Here is a 26,046-nt window from a genome sequence, read left to right on the forward strand (position 1 = left end):
AAGCATTCAAGTTTCTTAAAAAAGCTAAAACCAAAATTGATCCTGTCGCACCATTAAATAAAAAGAAGGTTGAGTGTGTCATCCTGGTCCAGGCAAATTCCGTTCCTCGATGTGCTGTATGGGGCAGCTGTGGTCTACGTTATTCTGTTGGCTGAAGCAGGCAGAGACAGCCACACTACTTTGTTTGCTGACTCGATATGGACACAGATGAGATGGGGGCTTAAGAGTGCAAGGCAGAGGTGGAGTGAAGACACAAACTGCTCTGCTGACCCAGGAGCTCATTTGCTCTATTTATATTGGGGCTGGACCCTCGTGATAGTGAAGGATTTTGGCAGTGATTGTCTTTATGATTCAGTGTCTCTAGCAGTGACATCAGGGTGAATGACATCCTAGACAGACTCCTTGGGGTGGTCTGTGTGGATGAAGGACACACCTAGGGTTTAACAAGCTTCCATCTCCAGAAGGGGTCCTGGTGTCGCCGCCTTTGCTTTGCAAGTTGAGAAGGCATTTCTTTTCCCACCTACAGGGAGGGGAGAGAGAGAGAAAGTGATAAAGACTACATGAAGCCTTTTTTTTTTTTTGTTTTAAATCCTTCAAAGAGGCTGGTGATGGGTCACTGTAACTCTATGACACAACTGTAATTAGTGGAACGTCCACTTGCAATGTCAAAGTTAAAAGTGCAGAGTATTGCTATTTGCTCTTGCTTGAAGTTTGCAAGAATATTTATGGAGCGTACTTTGGATTGTAAATAGATGTCCACACCAACTAGAAAGGTGGGTTTTTAAGCTATTTAGATGTTCAACGTATTACAGAAGTAATTCCCTTTTGTAGTGGATTTCATTTATGTACAACATTTGACCCGGATATCTGTTACAAACCTAGACATCCTCAGGCTTTGGTACTACAGTGGTTGAAGTCAATTAAACCTCTACCTCAGAGCCTCAAGCTCTACTCCCTGCAGCAACGAAGAAATGCTGTTTGCTGTAAGCATCGGGGCAGAGGAACGTGGTAGGTGAGGCTTGTGTGAACACTGACCCTACCATGCATCCACACGACTGGGGAGGATTCATTCTGCTCTTTAGCGGGATAGAGTACATCTTCCCGTTGCATATGAGCCATGGGCCTCTTACCTAGCAGTAAAGTTCACTAGGATCTTGGAAGGATTTATGTTCTTCTAGCATGTGAAAATGCCAACAGTGCAAGCCTTATTGCTCATCCAGAGGGGAACAGTTCTTCATCATTAGGTCTCTGGGTTACATCAGCTGACTTACGCAATTGCTAGCTCAACCATCACCCCTGCCCTTCTGATCCAGACAACTGGGTTATAACAGGGACTCCACCCAAAGACTGTCTAATGAGTCAGGCGTTTTTCCACAGACACACACATGCTCTCCAGTAATGGTCTCAGGATTATTGGTATCTCAAAAAAATCTGTGTTAACCTCTAGGCCTCCAGGTACTACTCAGCTGCCAAAGAAGCAGAGGGTTCAGTGAGCAGAGCTTTTAAGAATGACCAAAATTGGCACAGGAATGCAGTTCAGTGGAGAACGTGAGTGAATTTTCACTGGAAGAATCACAAAATACTTCGTCACACGAAGAAGATACACTGCCAGCACCTTGAAACACGCAAGGCAAGACAGAACAAGTTTATGAAGAAATGGAGCCGTTGAAACCACAAATCAGACTTCTGTTAGACTAATCATAACAGATAGACTGCTTGAGCCTGTAAGAGCCACAAGTAGAATTAATCAGCAAATATTATGGCAGTAATATTTAAACCAGGGCCGTTTATAAACGCTGCAGCTTCCATGTAAGCCATTACAACACAAAGCATTTTGCCCGTACTGGCTGAGTACAGCTCCTGAAGAAGGAGTTACACAGGCTAAGGTACTCCAGGGTAGAAAGCCTCCAAAACTGATTTTGGACCCTTTGATTTTAGTGAGCGCAAGCTGAGGCCCCAGAATCTTACTAAACGAGTTGACTCCTCAACAGACCCCACCCACAAGACCATTGTTTTAGTGGAAGGTTGAGAAGAGGACACTGAAGAAGTTTGGCTACAGACGAAGTAAGGGAGAAAGAACACGCACAAATTTATATTAAACTGTACTTCATAGCTGTAATACATACCTTATTCATACACAATGAATAGTTTTCACCTGCTGCTGGTAGCCACAAAAGGACGTTTAAAGCCACTGCGGCCTCTTAAACAGAACAGCTGAAGGTCCACTGGCAAACCAGTGGTTTCAACAGAGGTGGTCTGTATTGACTAATTCAGTTCCTATTTCCTCATAAAACCAGCCCAAGTCCCAACTAAAAAAAGCCGCCTGAGCTTCCTGCCTTTTTTTTTTTTTTAAATAAAGTAGCACAGTGCTCCGTAACACATGCGGATCAAAGAGCTACGAAGGGCTCTACCTTTCCAAGAAGCACGAAAAGAGAGGCCAAGCAAACAGCAGAGGAACACTGGGGAGAGCACCCTGCAGCTTTATATTTATTTTGTGCCTTTTCATCCCAGATTTTCAAAGGTTTGGTCCAGGTTGCTCTTCCTGGGAAGGTTTTCCTCTCAGTCTTACATGAAAACATTCAGCTTCCTGTTGAGGAATGGCCTTGAGGCGCCAGGCCAGTAGTTCACAGCAGCCTGACACAAGCGCTGTGATTCAGAGCTACTCCCCATTAGCAGCCAGGAATGTCTACTTCACTGAAGGAAATGAAATGCTCTTCTGTTGAGATGGTTCCCTGCCTCCTCCCCCCCGTCCCTTACCAGCAAGCTGTCTTTGAAGTCAGGAGGTTAAAATAACGACCGGGGCCTTGCTCTGGCCCTCAGCTTTTTCAAACAGCAGCCATCGCTTCTCTCGATTGGGATGCAGCGTTGCCAGCACCTGCCTGCAACCTCAGCATCCCCTGCTCCAGTGGAGAGGCTGCAGATGCTACTGTAATTCTGCAAGGGGTCAGGCGCAGTGAAGCCCCAAATATGTTTATTTCTAAGCGAGTACTGCAGCACAGCAAATTACACAGTAGCTATCCTGAAACTAGTATCCAGAACCCAGCCTTTCCCCAGCTGCACGTTGAGGCTATGCACTGGAAATCGCTTCTACTCCTGATAAACCAAATACTACCTAAAAAAATACAAACTACGTTGGTGTTGCCTTACAGATATAAAACAGGTCAAATCAGGATTCTTTTCAAGAAACCACAGGCATGTGCTAAGGAGACTGAAGACTTCCCACATCTAAGGCTTCACTGGGGGGCTGTAGCTGAAGTCTCGCCAAGCGAGGCATGCCCTAGCAAAGCCCAATCCACAAGCGAAGTCGGCGCAATCAAAGGCTGCAATTACAGCTCCCTGGCTGTGGTTAGGCTTCAAAGAAAGTGCTGCAAGTCACATTTTACATATGTGAAGTCTTGAGCCTGAGCCACAATAGGAGGCACTGTCTGTGCCATTTGCAGTGTACATCTGACTGCAGGAGGAAGGGAAAAAAAACCCACCACCTCAAGTAAGAAATAAAATTCAACAGTAATTCAGTGCAAAAAGAAAAGCCTTACTATTGAAGTGACAGAACTGTATTTCAGCAATCACTACAGTCAAACTAAAGCCTCCTAACAAGCCTGGGCTCAACAGCTGAGGGCAAGAGCATCAGAGGGGGCTCCCACACTTGGGAATGAGATGGATTGAAGGGTGGGTCCACAAAGGCCTTGTGTTCCTCCTCTAGTCTTTAACTCATCTCCATTTTGCTAGAACAAGAGTGAGGATTATGCAGCTTCATCCAGGTCGTGCTAATCGGAAGAGGTTATGGAAGAACGTCAAGAGTGTCTGGGTCAGTACAGGAGTAAGTACAGTGTAGAAGAGATAGCTAACCCTTCACAGAAGGCAAGAGAAAGTAAAAATTTTAAACCAGGTGCTTTTTTTCTACACCTTTCCCCACCATAGGCTGTTTTCATACAGTTGTAAGAAGAGACAAGACAACATATAATGGTAGTGATATGTTTGTTTTTTTTTTTTTTTTTTAAAAAAGTCTCCAAACCTGGCTTTTAATCCAGTACTTCAAACAACACTGCAAACTCAGGGACCCAGCAGCTGAAACTGTCATTTTCTTTTAAAGTCCAAAATGAACATGTTCAACTTACTGCTAGGGTTTATCCAATACTCCAGAAATGGGTATGCAAAGAAAGGTTCACACTGTTTGTGAGGCCCCTTTGTATTTTGTTTAGCAGCGGAGCTGGAGCGAGTTTCAGGCACAAGCAGATAGATGCCGGCGCTGCAGTCTGCTCCTCTTCCTGCCCAGCTGTGCCATGGTTTGTGGGGTTAGCCTAAACCAGATCCTTGAAATGTTCTGGGCAAACAAAAACAAACATTCCACAACCTTTGTTGTTTCTAAATAAAAAAAAAAAAAACACCTCCCAACAAAACCCCAGTCATTTTAGTAATCCAAGTTGCTGCAGGGTCCACAAGCTGTTACAGCACATGGATGGAGGGACCTACGGGAGACAGGAAAAAGCCTTCTGTGCAAGAGCTGGATACCAGCAGGCAGCAGAGGAAACCTTTTAAGCTGCCTTTGCTGCCAAAGAAATTACAGAAAATTGTACCCTAAAACTGGCTGAAGCTGTGTCACCGGTAATTTTTTCTTTTTTTTCTTTTTTTTCCCCCCTTGCTACTGTTAGCCTCAGCCCATTGCGGGTCACTGTGAACCAAGTCTCCAGTAACAAATCATCCACTGGTGTTTTAGACGCCCTGAAATAGCTACCCCTGAAAATACCTCTCCATTGACTGCCTGTGGAGTCTGGTGTCCTTAGTTTGGCCTAAGCTAGGTGCATCAGGTGAACAGCAGGAACACCTCTGCCTGCCCCACCATGAGTCAGAGACCTCTTCCAGAGCAGGTTAGTGTTGGCACGGGGAACGCCCAGGTATTTTAGGGCTCCCGCTTTATGCGGCTGAAGTCAGTGATGCCAAAGCAGGTGTGGCTCTTATCAAAGGCCACCAGTGTAGGCTGTATAAAACTACGAACTCTATCACTGAGCTACAATCTTTAAAATGATCCACCTGGAAGACCCGGGATGTATTTTTCCTGTTAGGTGTGGGAGGGGAGAGACATTCCATGTTTATAATAAAAACCAGATTACCTCTAGACAGCCATCTCTAGCAGCTACTTAAAGAGGAATAACATACTAAAAGTGATCTGCAAGGGAGGAAGAAATAGGCTTGTCTCCTTTTTGTATCTTTATGGCATGTAATAAATATTTAGAAGACTATTTTTAAAATGATTCATTTTATAGACTGAGCTGTGAAGAAAGATCCATCAGTTCTAGGGGCACTGAAATTGCTACTTCAGTTTTCACCTGCTGTAACAGAAAAGACATGAGGCACTGGTAAAGTAGTAAGTGAAAATTCTTTCAAAAGAAAGAACGAACTTAGGTAAAGTTTCCTTTGTATATCATCTTTTCTGCCACAATTAAGCATAGGTTAGAATTTACACTGTACTTTGAAAGACAATCTCAACATTTAAATCTTCTAATACATGGAATAATTTAAATAGTTGCTTTCATGCAAAGGTAAATCAGATGTAACCTGAATATCTAGTTGAGCTTCATGAACTCTTCTACACACATGCATCCACAGAGCAACACTAGCAGTGTAAGACAGCGGTACACAGAAACCACTACAGAACTCAAACAAGTCAGCTTCACTTTGATACAATTAAGTCATCTCAGCACAAAATCTCTACAGGTCTGAAATACACAAGCCTCATGTTGTGCATCTCAGAAGACATACATATGGGAAGAAACCCAACTATTCATCAAAACGTAATCTCACCTACTGTCAAGCAAATGTACGCACCATAAAACTAATTTTATGTCGTTACTTTGGCAGTAACATTTCACCTCATGCAATTTCAAGTATCCCAGAGATGAAGGACAGAGGGCTCTCAAAACTCCCAAGTTTAATTCTGATGCAACTTAATAGTCATGAGGAAACTCATACCTTACTTTTGCAAGGAGGAAGGAACTTCAGAAATCATGTGTCTCTGCTCAGTTAAGCCTCCTTAGTTTTCTCACCCCCCTGATCCCACTCTACTGATGCCTGTGGCAAGACCAGTAGTTCAGAGAGATGGTCGCTGGTACCATTTCCCTCACTGCATCTAACCCTGCTCACACACTACACCCCAAGGACACCTTCACTGCACAAATGCTTCCAACATTTGGTCCTACCGCTGGAACCAATGGCAGAAAGCTGGTGTCCTGAAAGGTCAGACTAAAACACGTACTGCCTAACTGGCTGCCAGCCTCACGTTTAACTGGCTAGACAGCGGTGCTTCAGCTGGCTCTGCTGTGAGCTGCCTTCCTTGTACAGCTTTCCAATCTGCACACTTTCAAATTTGTTTATATGGTACAGTCTTAACAAGGGGGTAAAGGATCAGAGATTTAAAAGATGACTGGCATAAAAAGTCTTAAAGTAGCGGATTAAGGAACTGACTGGTATGAGGTTGGCTCTATTAGCACAGACTTCTGCAACATCAAATTTAGGCTTTTTGGGTTTGTTGTTTTGGTTTGGTTTTTAGTCTTCAGAATGGCTGGGTTTGTATTCATGTATATCAGAAGACCTCTTCAATCCAATCACAATCTCTAAAAGTCAGAGGCAAACAGAAACAAAACTCAGTGCTAGAGTTTGCTAGGCTTTGACAGAATTGCATTTGCATACAATTCTGTTGAAATTATAAGACAGATTTCACCCACCCTTAAGTCTCCAGAAACAAATTGGAAAGACTTAGACAATGTCATAACAACTTGCTTTCTAGCTGTTCAGGCATATGGTATCAATTTCTTATTTTGAATTTTTTCATGTAAATAACACTACAAAATGAAAATGCAATACAGACCTGAGATGAACACTAAAATGTTGAGGTTTTCTCCCAATTGGGAATGAAACCACATTTCAAAATCTTACGTTTTCCTTATGAAACAGTTTGTTTCTACAGAGTTTTTTCCTCATGACCTCAGAATTCTCAGTCTGGTGGTAAGTTTACTAGATCCGCTAAGATATACCATTTTCATCCAGAGAAGAATGGTGCACCAGGCGTCAACTCCCTGTCCCCACCCTATCCCACAGGAAGAGTTAGAACAATAGCCGTCTCACTCTTCGTTCTAGCCCAAGCCACCTACTGCTAACACCTCAGAAGTGAAACGATTTTTTTTTTTTTTTAATCACTTGTAAATGTGGCTGAGTTCAAACTTCATTAGGCATCTCTAACTTCACAGCAGCATCTGCAACTGGAGCATCTCTGACAGAATCACAGAATGTTAGGGATTGGAAGGGACCTCGAAAGATCATCTAGTCCAATCCCCCTGCCGGAGCAGGATTACCTAGACCATATCACACAGGAACGCGTCCAGGCGGGTTTTGAATGTCTTCAGAGAAGGAGACTCCACAACCTCTCTGGGCAGCCTGTTCCAGTGTTCGGTCACCCTCACCGTAAAGAAGTTTCTCCTCATATTTCAAAATAGGTTCTAGACATTCACCTGCCGAATTATCCGCTTTTGCCCTTTGTCAGTGTCAGTTTAACACATGAAATGCTGAAGGTCAGCTATGAAGCTACACCCTTTGGTTGCAAAAACTAACGTTTTGTAAATACTTACAAAATTGGCTTGTTTCCCCTAATCCTGTATCTATGCTGTCCAGTTGAAAGTGTTCTGCTGTTTTTTTATTTAGAAAACCTATGCTTGGCCCCTACCCTGACTTATCCCTCTCTCTCCTGCAGTCTCTGATTACACCCAAAATAGCTTTTATACCCTTCCTTCCTTCCCTCCTGCCCTCCACAAGGCTCCTCTGCCATGCTGGTAAAGGAAATTGGGGAACCCGGTCTGCTCTGCTGCACCTCCCCCAGCAAGTGTTGGGGCCCTTCTGTACCTGCCACCCACACGGAGGCGGCTCTCCTTCAAGTTTGCTCTTTTGACATTTCTCTTCATGTCAGAGAGCCTGAAAGAGAGAAGGTTTTCTATCTTTCACCCCTGCAAGATCAATGTCAGGTCAGAATGAAGTTGCAGGAGGGCATCTGTCTGAAGGCTATACCCTTTGTCTTTGGAAATTTCTATGCCTATCTGAAAAAGGATGAAGTTCACCAAAGTATTCAATAATATAAATGCTTCAATCCACCAAATTCTCTTCTGTTCATTCTGTCCCTCTTGCTTATGTTGAAGGCCACCGTTCATAGGCAAAACAAGGAACAGGGAAACATGGGTCACATGGGAAACATAATTTTTAAAGCAAATAAGGACATGTCCCTGCACCACCATCACCACACAAATTCTCATACACAATAACTTCTGTGCAAGCCCTCCAGGCTCTGTTTAAAGCTTCTGAGCAGTCAAGGGGTATGGAAAGGGGTGGAGCTTTGTTTCGTTTTCAGCTGCTCCAGCAGCAACTTCAAGAGCGCTGGACAAGACAGGTTAGAAAACACGTGCCTCAGAAAGCAAGGTACGCCATCCTCTTTGCATCTCCTTTCTAGGATGCTGGCCAGAAACCCATGGTCAACCATGACCACAGTCATCAGACGGTTCTTTTCCACAGTATTCTGGCTGTAGACTGGTCGACTTTATAGTCTGCTTTCACAACCTCACTCCATTTAATTTCTAAGTAATAAGGAAAAGATAATCCAGTCATAGATGGTGTGTTACACCACTGTCAAAAAATCACTTCTGCACTGAAATTGGGCTCTGATTTCCATGTAGGAAGTTTGAAAGGTTATAGATAATCCATTGTTTAAAGTTAAACAGTCTTCATCTCATCCTTTTAAGTGCTTCTGATTGTAAATCAGTATTAGTGAAGTTTTCTCATTTTTGAAAGCTTTGCTAATCTAAATGCTAATTGTCATGGAATTTTGCAAGCCACAAATACACTTCTCACAGGTTTTCAAATGTCTGTGAAGCATCTCTATCACTCTTTTTAGCCCTTGAAGACATGCCAAAACACAATATTAAATTATGTAGCTCATGAGGACTTCCCAATTGCATCCTGCCATATGTCAAATGATGTGCCTTTTACAATTACTGTGCGTAGCAAGTCAGAAGCAGTTAACTATTTCCACGGTGCAGAACAATCAGGAGGAATTTTTCTTTAGTACCCTTCTATTTCATTGCTGATTTAAAAATACTCATGAGATGCTAAAAATCAGCGCTTTTTTTTGCTTCCAAAGGTCAAATCAGATAGGAAATCAGGAATCTCCACTTCAGTCACAGAATTGCTCCCGTTTACAAGTCTTCTAGAAGGTTGTGCTTAAAGTAACAAGAAAACACCCACCTTTCTGAAAGGTGCTCAACAGATGATCTCTACATTGTCCTTAATCTTAGCTTTCCTCATTTCCCCTTCCCCCTTGGCCTCTCCCAGACTCTTTTTTAGCATGTCACTCTCGGTTGATTTCAAAAGGAGAGAATAAATATGAGTTATTTCTTCAACAAATAAAAGTTATTTCAAACATTTTGTTGAGCCATGTCAACTGAAAACAAAATCCTGCTTGAGGACAGTTCCACAACTCTTCAAGAATGGCAACATGCTTTGGAGTACCCCAGGATAATTTAGCAAAGACTAGAGCACCAGGTCACAGTATTCCTAAAGCACTCTAATATTAATTGGCCATTCAGCAGGCTGGACGAGATAGCAGAACTCGGCTAAATCCTAAGCAGTGAAGCCATAAGAAGCCTGCTGCTATGTACAACCCTGGGAAGAGGAGCAACTTAATGCTACCACCTTGACTTCACCTCCCAAATGATGTCCAAGCCAAAAAGCAGGTTAGAGGGCCGCCTTAAAAATCATTTATGTGCTGAAGTGTTCATGGACAAAAAAAAACACACCCAAAACTTTCACAGTATCTTAAATCATTTCTGTTTGCATGTCTCTTCCGTTACTTTCCTCTGAACATCCCACCACACAACCCTCCCACCATTTCATCCTTCTCACTTACATCACCGTAATTACAGCCCTGGCTGATCTCCTTTGTGCTGATACCGAGATTCTTTCTTTGGTCTTGCCACCTACTCATTTCTGATTCTTCTCAGATAACAGAAGGCTTGTCTCCTTCCCAGACCTCCCACCCTCCTTCCCCCTCTTACTTGCACCATCCGTAGGAGCAAGAAAGCTAGTGTTTTCCTGTCATCAAGAGCTCTTTGCAGCACTCACTGAAAGGCATTCCCAAACTTATAATCTCCATCCAGTAAAGACTACAACAGCTCTGCTGTGGGCCTCATAAGATATTATGCTTGTGGGCAAAACATTCTTTGGATTAGGCTTGCAAAGGGCAAGAGTCTTAACCTTCAGAAGTTTACTTTGAAGTCTGGCTGATTCAGGTTCCCTAAATCATTCTGTGCATTTACTTCCAGCTAGAGCACATCTGTACATCTCCAGTGGAAAGCATTCACTCGGCACGCAACATCTAGTTAGGCTGCCTGCATGCACATATATGGAGCCAACAGCACGCTCTCCCTTCAGTGGAAGAAGATACCTACTGTTCTCATACTCCATGTTATAAATTGCACGAGGACAGAGAGGCAGGTATGACCAACAGTTTTCACACTGTTACAGAGCTTAAGGGGAAGGAAGGAAGGAAGGAAAGGGTGTAGAGGTAAAAGGGAAAGAGAGAAAACCCACATACTCAGAACATTCATCCTCTTCTATTTCAACTCATCCTCTACTATGGAAAACACAAACAGAGAAACTCCAACAGAAGTAGATCAGTGAAGGCAAGGCAGTCATCCTTAAGTTGTAACACATCCAAGAAACCAAATATCCCCCAGTTTTTAACTGTCACTTGGACCTTAGTTGTATTCTGATCCTAACTGAGTGCTCTGCATCAATTCAGATAAAATTATGTGTGTTTTGCTTACTGGTACTGTGTTAACATCAAAGGGAAAACCACTCACAGCAATCATGGACCTGGGCAACTAAGCTGAAATATCAATTACAAAACTCAAGGTTAAAGCACTTGCTTTTCTTTTTAATAGGTATAATGCTTATGGCAGTCACTGTAACTAATGATACTTTAAAGCTACGTTTGTTGTGCAGGCTACAGAACCCAAATGATGCAATCCACGTCTAAAATCGGCATGACTCAGGCATATTGCAAAGGGCAAGACTGTCTGCCTGAAAAACTTTTGCGTAGCAGGAAGAAAAAAAGAGCATGCATTTGCCTTTTCGCTTTACTTCAGCTTTAAAAAAAAAACAGTCTTAAACCCAACCAAGTTTAGACTAACCAGCATAATGGCATAACTACAGAAGAGGCTTGAATCATGCTGACTGACTGATGACTGACACACTGCACAGAGCAAACTGAACTTGGCTTTCTCCAGCTGAAAGTCCAAGCAGAGCAGAGGGCCAACAGCAAGCCACTTTGCTGACCACTCTGAGTGCCAAGGGGATCAACGTGGCCAAACAGGCAGAGGGAGAGGGGATAAAGAGCCCATTTCTGTTACAATGCATAGGTGAGTTTAGAAGGTGTTATCTTTTGCATGGTTCCTGGAATTCTCAGAGATCTTCTGAGAGCAGTCTGGGGTGATCACAGTGTAGAAGCAACTATTATGTCAAATGAATGCCATTCCTACTAGAAAACATACCACACTGCAAGGAAGAGAAGGAACCAGCCTTCCAACACAAACACTGAGAAAGGAGGATCTCACTGTGGTACTGTGGGCACTCACAAGCAGACTAGATGGTGTTATTGGATATGTGTAATCACTAGTCATTCCACCTTCTGTGCAGATGATGTGATATGAAGAGAGAAAACACATGCTGGAAATACAACAACAACAAAAACCCCAATCCACACCACATGTGAAATACCACTGTACAGTTGAGGGAGAAATTCTTGCTATAACTGAAATACAGTCCCATTTTCTTAGCAGATGTTTTGTTAGTATACAGGTGAATAAATTTTTAAAAAGTGTGCCCAGCATCTTGTAGATGTCAGCACGTAAAATGTACTCTGAAGCCAGCATCTAACCTGCTCTTATGATCTGTGACAGTCTGCTGGCTGGGAGGGTTTGCACTGCTTAATAAACCCATCCCTGTGCTTGACAGGCAGACTTGCAGCGAGTCAGTGAGGTACGGTCAATTTGAAAATATTAAGGTTAAGAAGTGAAGTGGTGAACACTTAATAGATAGCCGGTATAAAAACCATCAGTAGTCAAAGTAACATTAGCTTTGGGATATGATACGTCTGCAATTTTTGCTAAATTCATATCATTGCATAAAATTTATAAGAAAGCTTATTTTACAATTCAGTTTTATCATCAGGAAAGCTTTAGAGATGTTCTTACCATGCTTCAGATGTAGGCAGCTGTCATTCTGGGGCCTGTACCTGTAGAAGATTGTTTTCCTTTAACAAATTTCTGTTACAGAGTTTTTGCACATTCCAAATAAGTTTGTTTGCTACAGTATCACATGGATTTTTTGGTGTGTTTTTGGTTTTGTTGTTTGTTTTTTTTTTTTTTATGGTTCTTATACCAGCCATTTTTGTTGGGGAAAACAGGGTGTTTCTTTGTATATATTTTACAGGCAAAGAGGAGACCTCACTGATGCTTTTAGCCAACCTACTAGGCAGCTGTTAGTGTACACAGAAATGTAAAATACAGCAATAACAAATACAGTGACTACAAAAAGGTCACTGTAAAGTTTCCAGTGTCCAATAATCCTACATAGTATTTGAGACATAGTAAGTCTAAGGATGACACAACATTGATTGAGGAGAAAAGTAAAGGTAAAGCAGGACAGTGATTACAGCAATGCGTAAGTTCAGCCAAAGACGTTGATGCAGTCAGGACTGCTGCACAGAAAGGAGACATGTATTGTGTGCATTTTCACAAGCTTGCATTCAAAGCGAAGTATCTTAAAACATCCATCAGAAGCAAGTGTTAGAGAAAAGCATGTAAAAACTAAATAGCACAAGCCCTGGTTTCTAAAATATACCCGAGGTGAATGGTAAGTAAGAGTTGGTCATGGCCTACCTGATGCTGATTCCTGCAACTTTTCTCTCTTCCTCTTCTTTTTCTTCCCCTGAAAAATAGGCAATTTTACCATACCATTACATGCACAGAACTTTTTTTTGTCACTCCCCCACCTCACAGCATAGAAACAAAAGCCATCTGGACACTGAGAAAGCGGTTAGGAAAAAAAACAATTGTTTTCAGGGTAACTAAAACCTTTTCTAACCCACATCCAACTGTTTCAATGGTAACAAGGTTTGCTCTCAGCATCCACGGAGAAACATGCACATGAGCAATACACATTTTTATATCCACATGGAATTACAACTTCTGGCAGTTTTTCAACACTGGCAGCCGCAAGCATCTACAAGACTTCTCACGCTTAATAATCTGATGACATATATGTTGATATCATAATTTATGGCTCTTACAAGAACTCTTCACACATTCAGATACTTACACTGTCATACATGGCAACAGCAGACAGGGTGTTGAAAGTACCTAGGACAACCATGACTTGTCCCCAGGGTACAAACCAGCCAACTAAAACTGTTCTGATAATGCTCATACCTTAACAAAAGCCAAGTCTCATATGGCTGCGCCTGGAGAACGTGCTGTACAATAAGCAAATAGCAGACTGCTGTACAGCGGAGCACCCTTAACGTGACCGAGGTGCAGGACAGAAATGGATGTCAGGCAGCTGTCTTTCTTGGACACCACACTGGCACCAGCGTGCCAATGCAGGCTCATCGCGCCAACCCACACACTCAGCCTTCTCCTGCACACCCATCTATGGAAAAAGCCAGAGCTCCCGGTTCAGAGTCTTTCAGGAAACAAAAGGTCAGTTTGGACCCACAATTTTAAATGTCAATCATCTTGCATCACCCTAATTACCACCTTGATATTCCTCCATATGACTTCTCTTTATCATCCTGTATTGTCAGTCAAAGCTTTTATTTTTGTTTTTTGAAAAAAAGGGACACATCTGTTTATATTTTAAAGAAGCCTTCAAGCTGCCAGGACAGGCTCTAACAGATGAGCTCTGGCAAACCTTGGCGCAGTTGCTGTAAGCAGGACTGCAGCCCGCTGTCCATTCTTCTGCCCCCCAGCCAGAGGTTACCCCACTCAGCACGGCTGGCAGCCACCAACGCATGTCCCAATGTAGACCGTGCCATGCATGGTGGTCACACACTGGAAGGGCTGAGGTGGAGGGACACATCTTTCCATTAGTGAGCTCTGCAAGGCGACAGGATGGACAGCAGGTGATGTGAGAAATCACCTCAAACCACTGCAGTGCTCACTGATGGACAGCAAGTGAGGCCCCAAATACAGGCTATGCTGAAGCTATAGCAGATGAATTTACATAGTCTCCAGTCTGCTCTGACAGTGTGGGCCCGCCTGACTCTTCAGCTCCTGTCCTTATGTATCCTGAGGCTGGCAACAGGGCTGAGCAATGCCTTTTAAATGAGCTCCCAGATACGGGACCAAGACTAGAAGCTGGAAAGCAGATTTCCAGGGCTCTGGAAAATTCAGAGTGACGTTCTTTGTCACTTAGGCACCAAAGCGATACTTCTGCATTAGTGCGGATGTTAACATGGAAAAATCATGTGAGGAAAATTATGTTTTACTCTCTATGACAGGCTGACTTCAAGTGCTAGAACATACTGAAAGCTGATCTGAGCTCCATCTATGAGATACTAGGAGTGAAGGAACAAAAGGAAAAGGTTGGGCTGAAAACTAGTCGTCAGCATTCCCAAATGAGGTAGTTTCTGACAACTCCAGCACATGCAGACACTACCACATTATGAAAACACTGTCCTCCTCATGACTATCACACAACTTTGCACGACTACTTTGTGTGTCAGTAATAAAAACATAATAAAAAGCACATAGATATTGTCAACAGTTGAACAGTAATGCTTAACATTTTCTTGAAATTTCTGAAATCCTGAATAACCAGGCAAACCAAAATAGAAGAATTAAAACCAAGTAGAACATCTTTTTTGATTGCACTGTTTTGTGAAATTCAGCCACGTGAAACACAAGAGTCACCCCTAAGTCACTTCCAACTCTCGAAATAGTGCAGTAGTATCTGCGCTAAATGAATACAATTTCATTTTTTTGACAGCTCAAGTTAGAAAAAAAAAGAGAAAAAAGAAAAAAAAAAAAGATTACATATACCTGAAAAGGTTTCAGTGATAAACTGTGATCTACTATGATCACCTTCTTACTACCCTTGCAACAAATGCGTGCATTCCTGGTGAGGCAGAGAGAAGGACTGCAGGAGGAAGCTAGCAGAGTTCTCCATTGTAACGTACAGGACTGGATTATGTCAGAGCTATACTTCCACATAGGATGTAGGTTGGAAGCATATCAAAGAGAGAACTCATACGTGCCACCTTACAAGCTCCGAATGTCTTCAAGGTGTTTAAAAAACCACAGGTCCACTGCTTGTGCTGTGTCACAGTAGGCTATGGCAAAACACATCAGGTTCTCAAAGTCAACATGACTGAGCATCACAGGACAATCTTGAAGGCTGACATCCAGTAAGCATGAGCTAACATGGCTCCAAAGCGGTTTGATTTTCCAGCATGTAAGTTCAGGACAAGTGAAATCCCCTTGTTTTTAGGGAGTATATCACTAAAGCCTTATTTGTTCTCATCTCTGTTGACATGGTCTGGTTACTGGAAATAAACCCTAGCTGTGTAAGGTCATGACAGCTCATCTGCTAGGGAAGATGGCTGTATAAAACAGGCAGAAACAAGCTGCTAGGGCTTACAGTAGTGTCTGTGCTTAGAAAACTGGGCATGGATGTCAGCAAAACCAAGGCAGTTGCTTCGGAGATGATCATGTAGTTTCTGTGTCAATGCCTTCCATGCCTAAGATCTCCCTAAGAGACTCCAGCTTACAATGAAAATTTAGTTTAAGCTTAACAGTAGCTGTGCTGGATTGGAAATGTTGGGTAGTTCTACAGTTTCTGTTAACACTGTATTTAGGTGCCTCATACTTGTTAATGTCCACAAGACATCACTGAAGTAGATAAATACTACTGTCCACCTAATACAGATGAAAAACTGAGCCAGGTATAGCATGTACACTTCCTATCACAGAAAATAATGTCACACCTGATGGAGGGATGGAAAGGATCTCAGTCTAGGATCAGTCTCTCAGGACTGCAGCTTGCAAGTGTCATAACGTAACATATGTCTACACTGAGAGCTCATTGTAAGCACTATAGTATAATTGTGCAGTGCAAGCTGTGCAACGTGCTATTAACATTTGTTTGATATTTAGTGCAAGCTGTGCAACGTGCTATTAGCACTTGTTTGATATTATAAAATAAGAGTAATTGTAAGAAAACTTTTTAGCTTCTTAGCTTCACCAAATGGTATAAAAACAGGATCTATCATTAAGTTTACTCATACAAATTTTGCAGGCTTTAATTCGGAGACAGACCATTCTGAAATTACTTTCAGCTAAAGTTCAGTTTGCATTAAGACCCCTGAGCTTTTGGTTCTCTTGAAAGAGAGGCACTCCTTTTTTGCTCAGGTCTAAAGAAAATTTCTGGATAGCAAGTGATCAAATATAAAATTATGGAAAATTCACAGTTGTACAGTAGAACACAAGCTTTCAGACAGTACTGGTTGTTATCATAGAAAAAAAAAGGTTCCATGTTAATTTTTTCCCCTCAAAAACCGTGACCTTCATAAGAAGCAACTCAACAACAACAAAATCTCAAATTTTCTGGATGCTTGAAGTGCAAACAAACATAAGGCTTACGTTACATGTTTGTTCACCATCCCTCCATCCAGAACTTTCTACAAGTTAAATAGAAAAAGAAGAAAGAAAAAAATTAAGTAAAGGAAGTTAATTTTAAAAAAGCCTTCAAGTGAGCGACTTACATAGTTGTCTCTTGCAGACCAGCCTGGATAAAGCTGCATGTGTAGCTGCCTTTCTTTACGAGCTAGTTCATAATATTTCGCTTGTTCTTCACGGGAGAGAGCATGCCACTGGAAACAAAATAAACATAGCATTAGACTAGGAAATAACTCATACCCAGCCAAGAGATGACATGAGCAAGTGTTTTTGTGACTTTGATTCAGTCCTTCCCCACTGCAAAAATGAAATTCATTAGCAATTACAAGCACCCATGTTTATTAACCAGCTTTCACACTTTTGTCAGCTCTCCAACTGCCAAATGCCTTGAGCAAGACAAAAATCATTTATGGAAACAGGGCTCACCAAATAATCTGCTCACAGAACCATGCTCTCCCAACACTACTTACAAAAAAAAAAACAACAACAAAAAACAAACCACCAAAAATATCCAACAAAAAATATCAACAGCCACCCCCTCCTTTAGCTCCTGACAAAACAGAAAGATTTTGTCCTGCTTTTAGAGGGCAGCAAGCTCCCCATCACAGAAGGGTGTGCTGTCTTGGTTTTAAGCAGCAGCTACACACGGGTTTTCAATGCCAACACAAAGGGCTTTCTGAGCACCAGCAGGCTCCTGTTCCAAGATCAACCTCTAAGTATTGAGCTTCAAGGTACCTGCTTTCTGATTTCTTCTTGTTGTAATAGAAGAAAAGAAAATGGCAACTGCAAAAAAGTTTCTAAGATACAGAAACCACAGAACTGTAGTCTTCCAAATTACATGAGTTGTACTCTGTAGCCAAGTAGGGATAAACTTCCTGCTTTTATGTACTTTCAAAAAAGAAACAAAGAAAACAACCCTCACAACGTGCACATTTGAAAAGGCACCAGCTACATCAGTATCTAATCATTTTGTTCTTGTTGAAACACCTATCATAGACCTGAACCAAAAAAGAGTAAAGGACTTTTATTTAGAATCAGGTTCCACTGCTGCAGCATTAGATGTGTCTTCTTGTTTGACTTTGACACCATGCACAGGGGGCCAAGGGGAGAAGAAGATATTACAAAAAAAAAAAAAAGACTGACATGAAATCATTAAGATATTCATGCAAGAACAATTTACAGAACCAGCATTTCAGATCAGATCACATTTGTATGATTTAATATGTTGTTTTGTTACACGTCAGAAGATGTGAACTAAAGCGCCTGTGTGTCTTGCCTTGGCAAGTTTGATGTGTTACTGAGAGCACAGCAGTTCGGCCTGTTTGCAACTCTCAAACTCCACACGTGCATTCCAAAACTGGAAGGTAGTGAAGATTATGCTGTGGCATCAGAGAGCCCAGCAGCACACAAAGCATCAGCTCTTGAGAACAGAGGTGGTTCCTGTTCCGGAGTGGCAGAGGGTATAGTAAATAGTGACCAAGATGACTGAACACAAAATTGGATAGTAATTAATCTCCAAGCAATTATATTGGATAACTCATGCATTGTTTATACCACAGTAAAAGTGGAATTTGAGGTACTGTCATGGAGAATAGTAACTTGAAAGGAGGAGTCCAAGCTGTGGAAAAAGCAGGCAATAGAGCACTGAGGCTTGATTCATTACCAAAATGGAGATAAATAAGCTACTACCCCCCATTCAGGCCAAGAAAACAAGGCTGACATGCTAAGCAACTAACATCAATTACTGAGGGAGTGAGAATGAAAACCTGATCCTAGAGACTTGCATGAAAGAACGGAAAAGGCAAGCACTGAGATGTCCTTTAAGAGGAGGTAACCAGAACATCAGAGAAGGCAGAAGGCTGCAGGAACCAGGACAAGTACCAATAGATTTCTGCTCTGAGGGGGTGGAAGTCTTCAGATTGTAACAGAGAAGTAGCAGTTAAGGTCATGTACTGACTTCCCACTTAAAAGCACAGGGTTTTCAGAGAGTTGCAGTGCCTTTCAATACTGCCTTAGCCAGTGGTCAAGAAGAGAGGTTCACCGAGCACAGGGATTTGAATAATGCCTACTCAAACTCAGACTGACACAAAAGTCATCCCTTTTCTCATTTCTGGGACAGTCAAGGGCAAAATGGGCATTTACCTCTGCTGCTTTCCCTTAGAAAAACAAAACTGACAGTCAACATGAAGTTTGTAATTGTGGGTTGGCCTGCATTATTTTTTTTTTTTTGGAGCATGGAAAGAACAAAACATGCCTACAATGCCACAGAAGCAAATGGCTCTCAGCAAGGCTCTGGGACGTGTACTGGGATCATCAGTACTTGGCTGGTGATTTTAGAGACATTCAAAACTTGACTGGACAAGTCCCTGAGCAACCCAATGGAACTGGACCTGCTTTGAGCAGGTGTTGGACTAAACGACCTCCACAGGTCCCTCTCAACCTACATGACTTTACAATTGGACCATGTTATATTTAAGTTTTAATCTCCAGTGGCATCCAGGGTTCATCTTTGAATGATCCCCTCCTGCTCTGATGGATGCCAGCCTAAGGGAGGACCCAGAAGGTGATTTGAATGCTCCTTCCATGTGTGAATGAGGATATTTCACGCCTGAGGTACTGACAGCATAACATGAGTGGAACAGACACCAGTGTGATGATGTTGCTAATGCTGAAAAAAGAAAATCAAGACACTGCTTTTATTTTTAGCTGCATGTTTTATCTTCTGTAGCTAATTTGATGGTTGCACATTACTTAGCACCTCAAGCAGAAAGTGAGCCATCACACCCAACTAAAAGGAAACACACACAAATGAGCAGCACACGTGAGTACACACACCCCCTCCTGTACATACCCTTCTGCCAAGAATCTGGTTGATAGCTGCGCTTTCTTTCAGAGTACACTCTGCTACAACGTTCGCTCTCATTTCTTTCATGTACAACATGAAAGCATTCAGAGGTTTCTTAATATGAGGTCTTTTTGGCTCTTGTTCTTTTCTCTGTTCGTGCTGAGGCTTCCTAAAACGTGGTGGGGGAAAGGGAAAGGAGGGGAAAAAAAGCATCCATTTACCTTCAGCCTAAAAAAAACCCAATGGAAAATTACCAACCTCTTGTTACGGTAGCATTTAAGTGGTAAGAATGAGAGTTTCAGTGGTCATGTCCCATCCACTTTCGTATCTTTTCAAAGAATTGACTTAATTTAATACTCAGGGAGGATGTCAGGTTGACATTATCTAGCAAATAACATTTGATCTGTGAATCCGCTTCAAATTCATCACTTGTCTCAATTCTCTTTTTGAAAGGCTATCCATAGTACCCTAGAAGACCACTGCTACAGGCAGGAGGATACCTCCTCATCCACTTCTTTCGTAGGCCTTTTGCCTTCTAGTACTAAGCAATAAGGCTGCTTTTTACTAGTAAATTTTGCAGTAAGACCTTTTCCAGCAGAAGGTCAGTGAGTTCACACTCAAGCAACATTCACAGGTAGACAGGTCCATGATCATGTCCGAATCAAGATGACTGTTGCCGATAGCTAAAAAGTGCTGGGACTGGAATGAAAAATGGCTTCATGTCTCATTACTCGTCACAAAGAGTAGTCCACATCTCCCATTTTAGTTATATAAGAGTTAAAATTCAAAGAGGTCATGAAAGGCACTTTTTTAATGTCCTTGACTCTTCTTCATATAGAGAGCGTTCTCAAACATTTACAGATTACAGGCTAGTGCAGAAAGGCAGACTCACACATGCATTAGCTCACTGTCGTTGTGCGGATGTTCTTGTTTTACTTGAGGTGTTACAATAGCTGGGTGAGGGATTCCAGTTGTGTGAGGGCCTGGAGGACCAGGAATCATGTGATGTGAAAACCTAAAAGAGAAAACAAAGCAAGGTCTGTAACCCTACTGAAGACAGGCATCAAACACGTATGACAGCAGCGGGATGCTCCAAGAATGCAAATGCTACGGAGCTTGCAATGGAAGACGATTCTTTAACAGTGCATGAAAAATATTTGGCGAAGATTTGTGCATTGTAGCCCATTTATTCACGAAAAACAAACACACAAAATCAGTCAACATTTTGGTTGTAAAGAAGTTATTTTATTACCTTTCAGGCAAACAGTTTTAGCAATGCAAACAAAAAACATTTAATGGTTGTACTGTTGCACTGACTAGCAATAAAAATACACTTTTCTTAACCAAAACCTGTATTTCCACACCAAGATATAAACATTCTTAAAATATCCACCACCAGCCAATGCAAAGGAGGGAACTGCCATGCAGAAACAAATAAAATAAAAGAAGAGTAGTCTTTTCAAGAAGTCCCTGATGGCTCTCTAAGGAATCTCTTACTTTTCAAGGTACTTAAGCCAGAAGATTTTAACATCACTTCACCTGAACTCACTATCCTTCCCTCAAATGTTTAAAATAAAAATACATTTAAAAAATCCTGCATCCTGGAAGAAGGGAGGGAGGCAGAAAGACAGAGAGAGAGACTTTTGTCCTAAATGAAGCTTCCTTTTGTTTGTATTAGAAGGAAAAAGGAAAAGAAAACCAAAGTACCATTAACTCAATCATCTCACCCTATTAACTCAGGTCATCCTCAAGGACAGCTGAGATGGATCTTGAAGGTGCTGAGCATTGCAAGCTCAAGTGCAGCAGAAAACCTGCATGCTTTATTTTGAACTGGTGGAAAGTACCATTAACATCAAAAGCAAGCTCATGCTCCAAAGGCTTGCTGAATGAGTACTGGTTAAGGAACAGCATCCAGCCTCTCCTTTCTCCATTCCATAGGCCCCTTGCCCTTTTCCTTCATGCCATCAAAATAAAGCAAACACAAAGCCTTGTAACCAAATCAAGTCATTTTATTAAGGAGAAAGAATGGGTTTTCTTCCCAATCACCCTGACAGGCACATGCTTATCATTCCCCTGTAAAGAAGTAAAGGGACAGTGACAATCCAAAGGAGCGAGCCCACACAAATAGAGGCAAGCGGACCCACCACTTATCAAATGGCCTGTCTTAAATCCCCATGGAAGAGGATGTGTCTTCTACAGGTCACACAAAAAAACCCCAAGAATGGTATATTGCAACCTGGTGTACACCAAGCACAGGATGCAGAAGCTGTCTTTAGAGTGCAAAAGCAGAGGAGAGGAGGTCTGGAGTGTGTCATGGCCAAGTCTCAATTAGCATTGCTTGCTTGCACTTAGACATAAAGACACAGTGCCTGATTCACACACCAGTACAAATACACTGCGCTGGCATCCCTTGCCATTAGTGGCTTTGGGCTATGAAATACCTACTTGCGAGCAAGTTTCCACACAGAGTGATACCTAAACGATTCCAGACTAATTACCAACAACTTTGAAATTAGAACTAGAGAATGCAGACTAGAGCGACAATCTACCTGGTAGCATACTTGCATGAACAAAACCCAAGGATGCACAGTATATGTTGCATCTCGAAATGAACTAATGACTCATTTCAGATGAAACAACTCAATTAATTGTTGACACTTCACTGGTGCTCCTAATTGCAATACTTCAGAGACTGCCAAGGAAATGCTGAATGAGACCAGTGTGGGATCCAGGCAAACTGTATATACACAAATAAGTTAAATAAAAATGTACGCATAAAGTTTTAGCTGGCTGAAAAGCAAGCAAAGGCAGACCAAGATGCAAGCAGAAGAGCAACTTGCCCTCTAATGCCAGCAATTACTCCCCAGTCAGTCATTCACCTCCTACACCTACCTGGACATGGAAGGGTCGACTGAGAGTGAGGATGGATAGGGCTGCCTGAATCCACTCGAGATGGGATATACAGGCTGACCTTGCCTGAGGTCACAGAAGAAAGGAACCCATCAATCATACGATATGGTATTCAATAGTTACTCTAGAGTTACAAGCACTTGATGGGAACTCAGTATTAGTCACAAATAAATAGTAATAGGTAAAACTTTCAGGAATTCTGCTGTATTCAAAGCTAATGAATACTTGGAACACTTTGGACTTTCTCCCTTGCTATTGAAAGATTCCCAGTCTAGGTTTCCACTGGGAAGGAAAGCAAAACAACCAGCCTTCCTCCCCGCAAAGCACACGTGCACCCCCACACCCGCACGCACGCATGCACACTCCTCTATCCCTCTCTCACCTAGTTTCAAAAGCACTGGAATCAGATTTGGTTAACTAGCTCTTAGGAAAGAGGTATCTTATTCCAAATAGTTCTACTGTAGATCAGCACCAGACTGTGAATTATTAGGCTAGAAAACCTTTTGAACAGTTTTATGAAGTCTTTGAAAACTTAGGTCTCTCTCCATTTGCATCTTCTATAGTGAAGTACAAGTGGCCAACTTTTCTAAGAAAGTAGAAGTTTATTTGATAAAAAAAAAAAACCACTATCATCTCAAAGCCCACAGCAACACAGGTCCATCTCAACACTTGAAGTTCAAACTTTGCAATCCATTAAGAGAAGCTTGTGTGAAATTCTTACCTCCTTTAGACTCCCACATATACGGAATATTTTGTCACCAGCCTGTCATTTGGACTCTCTAGTTCATCACTACATTTTGTTTACTTTCAGTTAGCACCGGTTCAGGTGGTGGCTACAATTAACACTCTGAGGTAGCACGCTATGGTAATGCAAACAAATACCAGTTCAGCCCAAATACCTGCACCAGCCCAGAAAGGCCACTGCACGCATCAATCCTATTCAAACAGGTACTTATTGACTGGCAGATCAGCATTTCAGAGGGGAAAAAGGGGGATATCGGCCTTTGTAAGGTTCAGGATACAGGTTTCACAGTTGGAGTACGTTATTGGAAATGAGCAGTGCTCAAAGGGAAGGGAAAAAGGTGGAGGAAGTCTCAGCAGTGCTACTGCACAGAAGGCAGCTGGAAGCCGTATAGCATAAGGGACGGCTGGGTACGTCCTGCTGTCAGTGAGCACCGCTGAACACATCTCCAAGCCTTGTAAGATTGGATCTTGTCTCTTCTCTTCTTTCTCTTTTCCCTCTTCCCTCCCCCCAGCCTCTGCAATGAGAAACCATTCAGAAGAAAAGATCAGCCACATCTGGAAAACGAATGCCAGGAACTGCCTGGTAGTGGTGGAGGTGGGGAGTCAGCAGAGCAGCAATGAACGGGGAGGAGGGGGGTGGGGAAAATAATAATAAAAAAATAGAGTCAGATACTTCCATATTTTAGTTTGGTATCTGACAATAATTTGTTCCAAAAAGGCATGTGGCACTTCCTGAAAGATTTGCCAGCAATACAGCATTTCACCATCTTCTGCTCTGTACCTGTTGTCATCTGGATCATGTTTCCCTCCCATTGACACATTTAAAAATAAAACCAAAAAATCTGCATCGCTCATTGTGTGGGCACAGACAAGTCAAGATACAGATTCTAAAGCACTGAAATTGTTGCTGAGTTTCCTTATTCCCTGCTCCAACAGAACTGAGGGCAAGCACCTATCTACCCCAAGCACACATGAAGCATCCTGCCAAATTGATTGCTCTGAAAATACCACGTGTCTCCTCCAAAAGGAAAATGACACCCTGAGCTGCAGAGAGGGATCCTGAGAGGGCTAGTATTGGCAAAAGCAGCAAAATCTCCCAATGACAGAGGCTTCTCTCTATACAGAAACTGTAAAAAGCAGCAGACTACCGAAGTTTGTTCTCCGTTTTGGTGCAGTTTCAAGATTTCCTGCCACACACACACTTCAAAGTTCCTTCTTACCTCCCCTCCCCTCAGTAATTGCAATTTTGTTTATTAAAAATTTACGTTTAATTCATTGAGAACTGTTTTCTGCTATCTTTCCAAATGCCAAGAGCCACAAATCTGAGCCATAAGAAATACAGAGACTTCAAAGTGAAATCTACACACTTCAATTTCTGTACGTGTTCAAAAACCAGATTAAATTCATTTCAAAGATCGACAATTTTTGATCTTTTCAACTAAAATAACGTAGTAATTTCTTACTGCAGCAACATTCTTATGTTGTAAATGCTGCGACTGATTCAACAACAGTGAATGGTGTGAACATGCATCTTTGTCTGAAAAGAAGCTAAAAGATCTTACCAGCCAAGAGGTGGTGTTATCTGTCCAACCCCCCCTGGAGACAAGGGATAGAAGGTAGGGAGATCAGGAGCTGGAGGATGCCTGGACATGCCTGTTAAAGAGCACAGAAGAATGAATGACTTTCTCCTCAAAATACTACACGTGAGCTACAGTTCACAGCTAACACAGCCAAATCTACAATGGAATTAGTGCTCTGGATAAGAAATAATCACCTTCTTGGTTAGTGTTAAAAGCAAAAGGCTACTCATGCCACCTTTAAAATAATAAATAACTTGCACGCGATATTGCATTTCAAAGGGAAATACTGGAACAAACAAAGTGGAAGGAGGGAATAAATGCATAGGTAAGGGCCCGTGCAAGTTTAGATCTCCTGTCAAGCACGTTAGGTAATGCTGTCCTCTCAATGGCTTCACCAAACCTGATCAGATCCCGAGGCCCTCTTCTAACACAGCATGAAACAAGAGGAAAATAAAGCATTGTCAAAGAGGCAGCACAGCAGAGCTATTAGATTAGGTAAATTGCTACTTGTACATTTTTGCGGGTTCCCTTATGGATTCACAGATTTTGGAAACTTGCTACCACAGAGGATCAGTGGTTAATTAAGAATCATTTTCAGGCCTGTAATGGTCACACTTGATATGATTCATTTGGCTTCCAATTGTCACTCCAGCTCCAACTAAGCTCTTCATCAAGTTGACTCCTGTGGGCTCCAAGGTCAATCTGTTTTGCATTGGTAGTATTTCATGGAAAAATAAGAGTCCCATCAGAAATGATCCATCAGCTCACATTCCCCAGAACACAGAGTCCTACAACTGCAAGAATCACCTCAAGATTAAAGCTAATCCTTGTCCCAAAAGGGTCCGCTGTCTCCATTCTTCACCTAAACCTCGTGCCCCCAGGAGACATGGAATTATGGTTGCAGAGGCCACAAAGACATCGGTTTATTTAAATGTGTTTGGGGAAGAGGGGGCTGAAGCAGAAAGAATTGTTAAGTCTACTTCACATGTTAAATCAGCTGCTTTAAAAGGGCATTAAATATTTATGTGGTGACACTCCAAAGGTCCAAGACTGAGTGTGTGCTACCTTGAGACTTGGTTTATAGATTGATGCTACTGATTTATTATCCCCCTCTAGTTTGTATTTAAATCTTCTGAATTTAATTATAAGATTTGAAGAATATCTTTTGGGATTGTGCACAGAAAAGGATGGAAAA

At 42.0% G+C, this 26,046-nt stretch overlaps 1 protein-coding gene across 2 annotated transcripts in view; it reads right to left on the bottom strand.

Moving 5' to 3' along the window:
• Nucleotides 1-440: 440 nt before the first annotated feature.
• The window catches only part of LEF1 (lymphoid enhancer binding factor 1), a 69,389-nt gene continuing 43,783 nt past the window's right edge, over nucleotides 441-26,046 (bottom strand). The window contains exons 5-11 of one of the 2 annotated variants that reach the window (XM_068402753.1): nucleotides 24,834-24,924; nucleotides 22,510-22,593; nucleotides 20,510-20,632; nucleotides 19,624-19,786; nucleotides 16,859-16,966; nucleotides 12,978-13,026; nucleotides 441-520 (exon numbers count right to left, since the gene is read on the bottom strand). In XM_068402753.1, coding sequence (XP_068258854.1) covers nucleotides 441-520; nucleotides 12,978-13,026; nucleotides 16,859-16,966; nucleotides 19,624-19,786; nucleotides 20,510-20,632; nucleotides 22,510-22,593; nucleotides 24,834-24,924 — 698 coding nt within the window. The remainder of the gene's footprint in view (nucleotides 521-12,977; nucleotides 13,027-16,858; nucleotides 16,967-19,623; nucleotides 19,787-20,509; nucleotides 20,633-22,509; nucleotides 22,594-24,833; nucleotides 24,925-26,046) is intronic. The other variant, XM_068402754.1, reaches the window with a different exon arrangement.

This window comes from Nyctibius grandis, chromosome 6, assembly GCF_013368605.1.
Source record: "Nyctibius grandis isolate bNycGra1 chromosome 6, bNycGra1.pri, whole genome shotgun sequence".
NCBI lineage: Eukaryota > Metazoa > Chordata > Aves > Nyctibiiformes > Nyctibiidae > Nyctibius > Nyctibius grandis.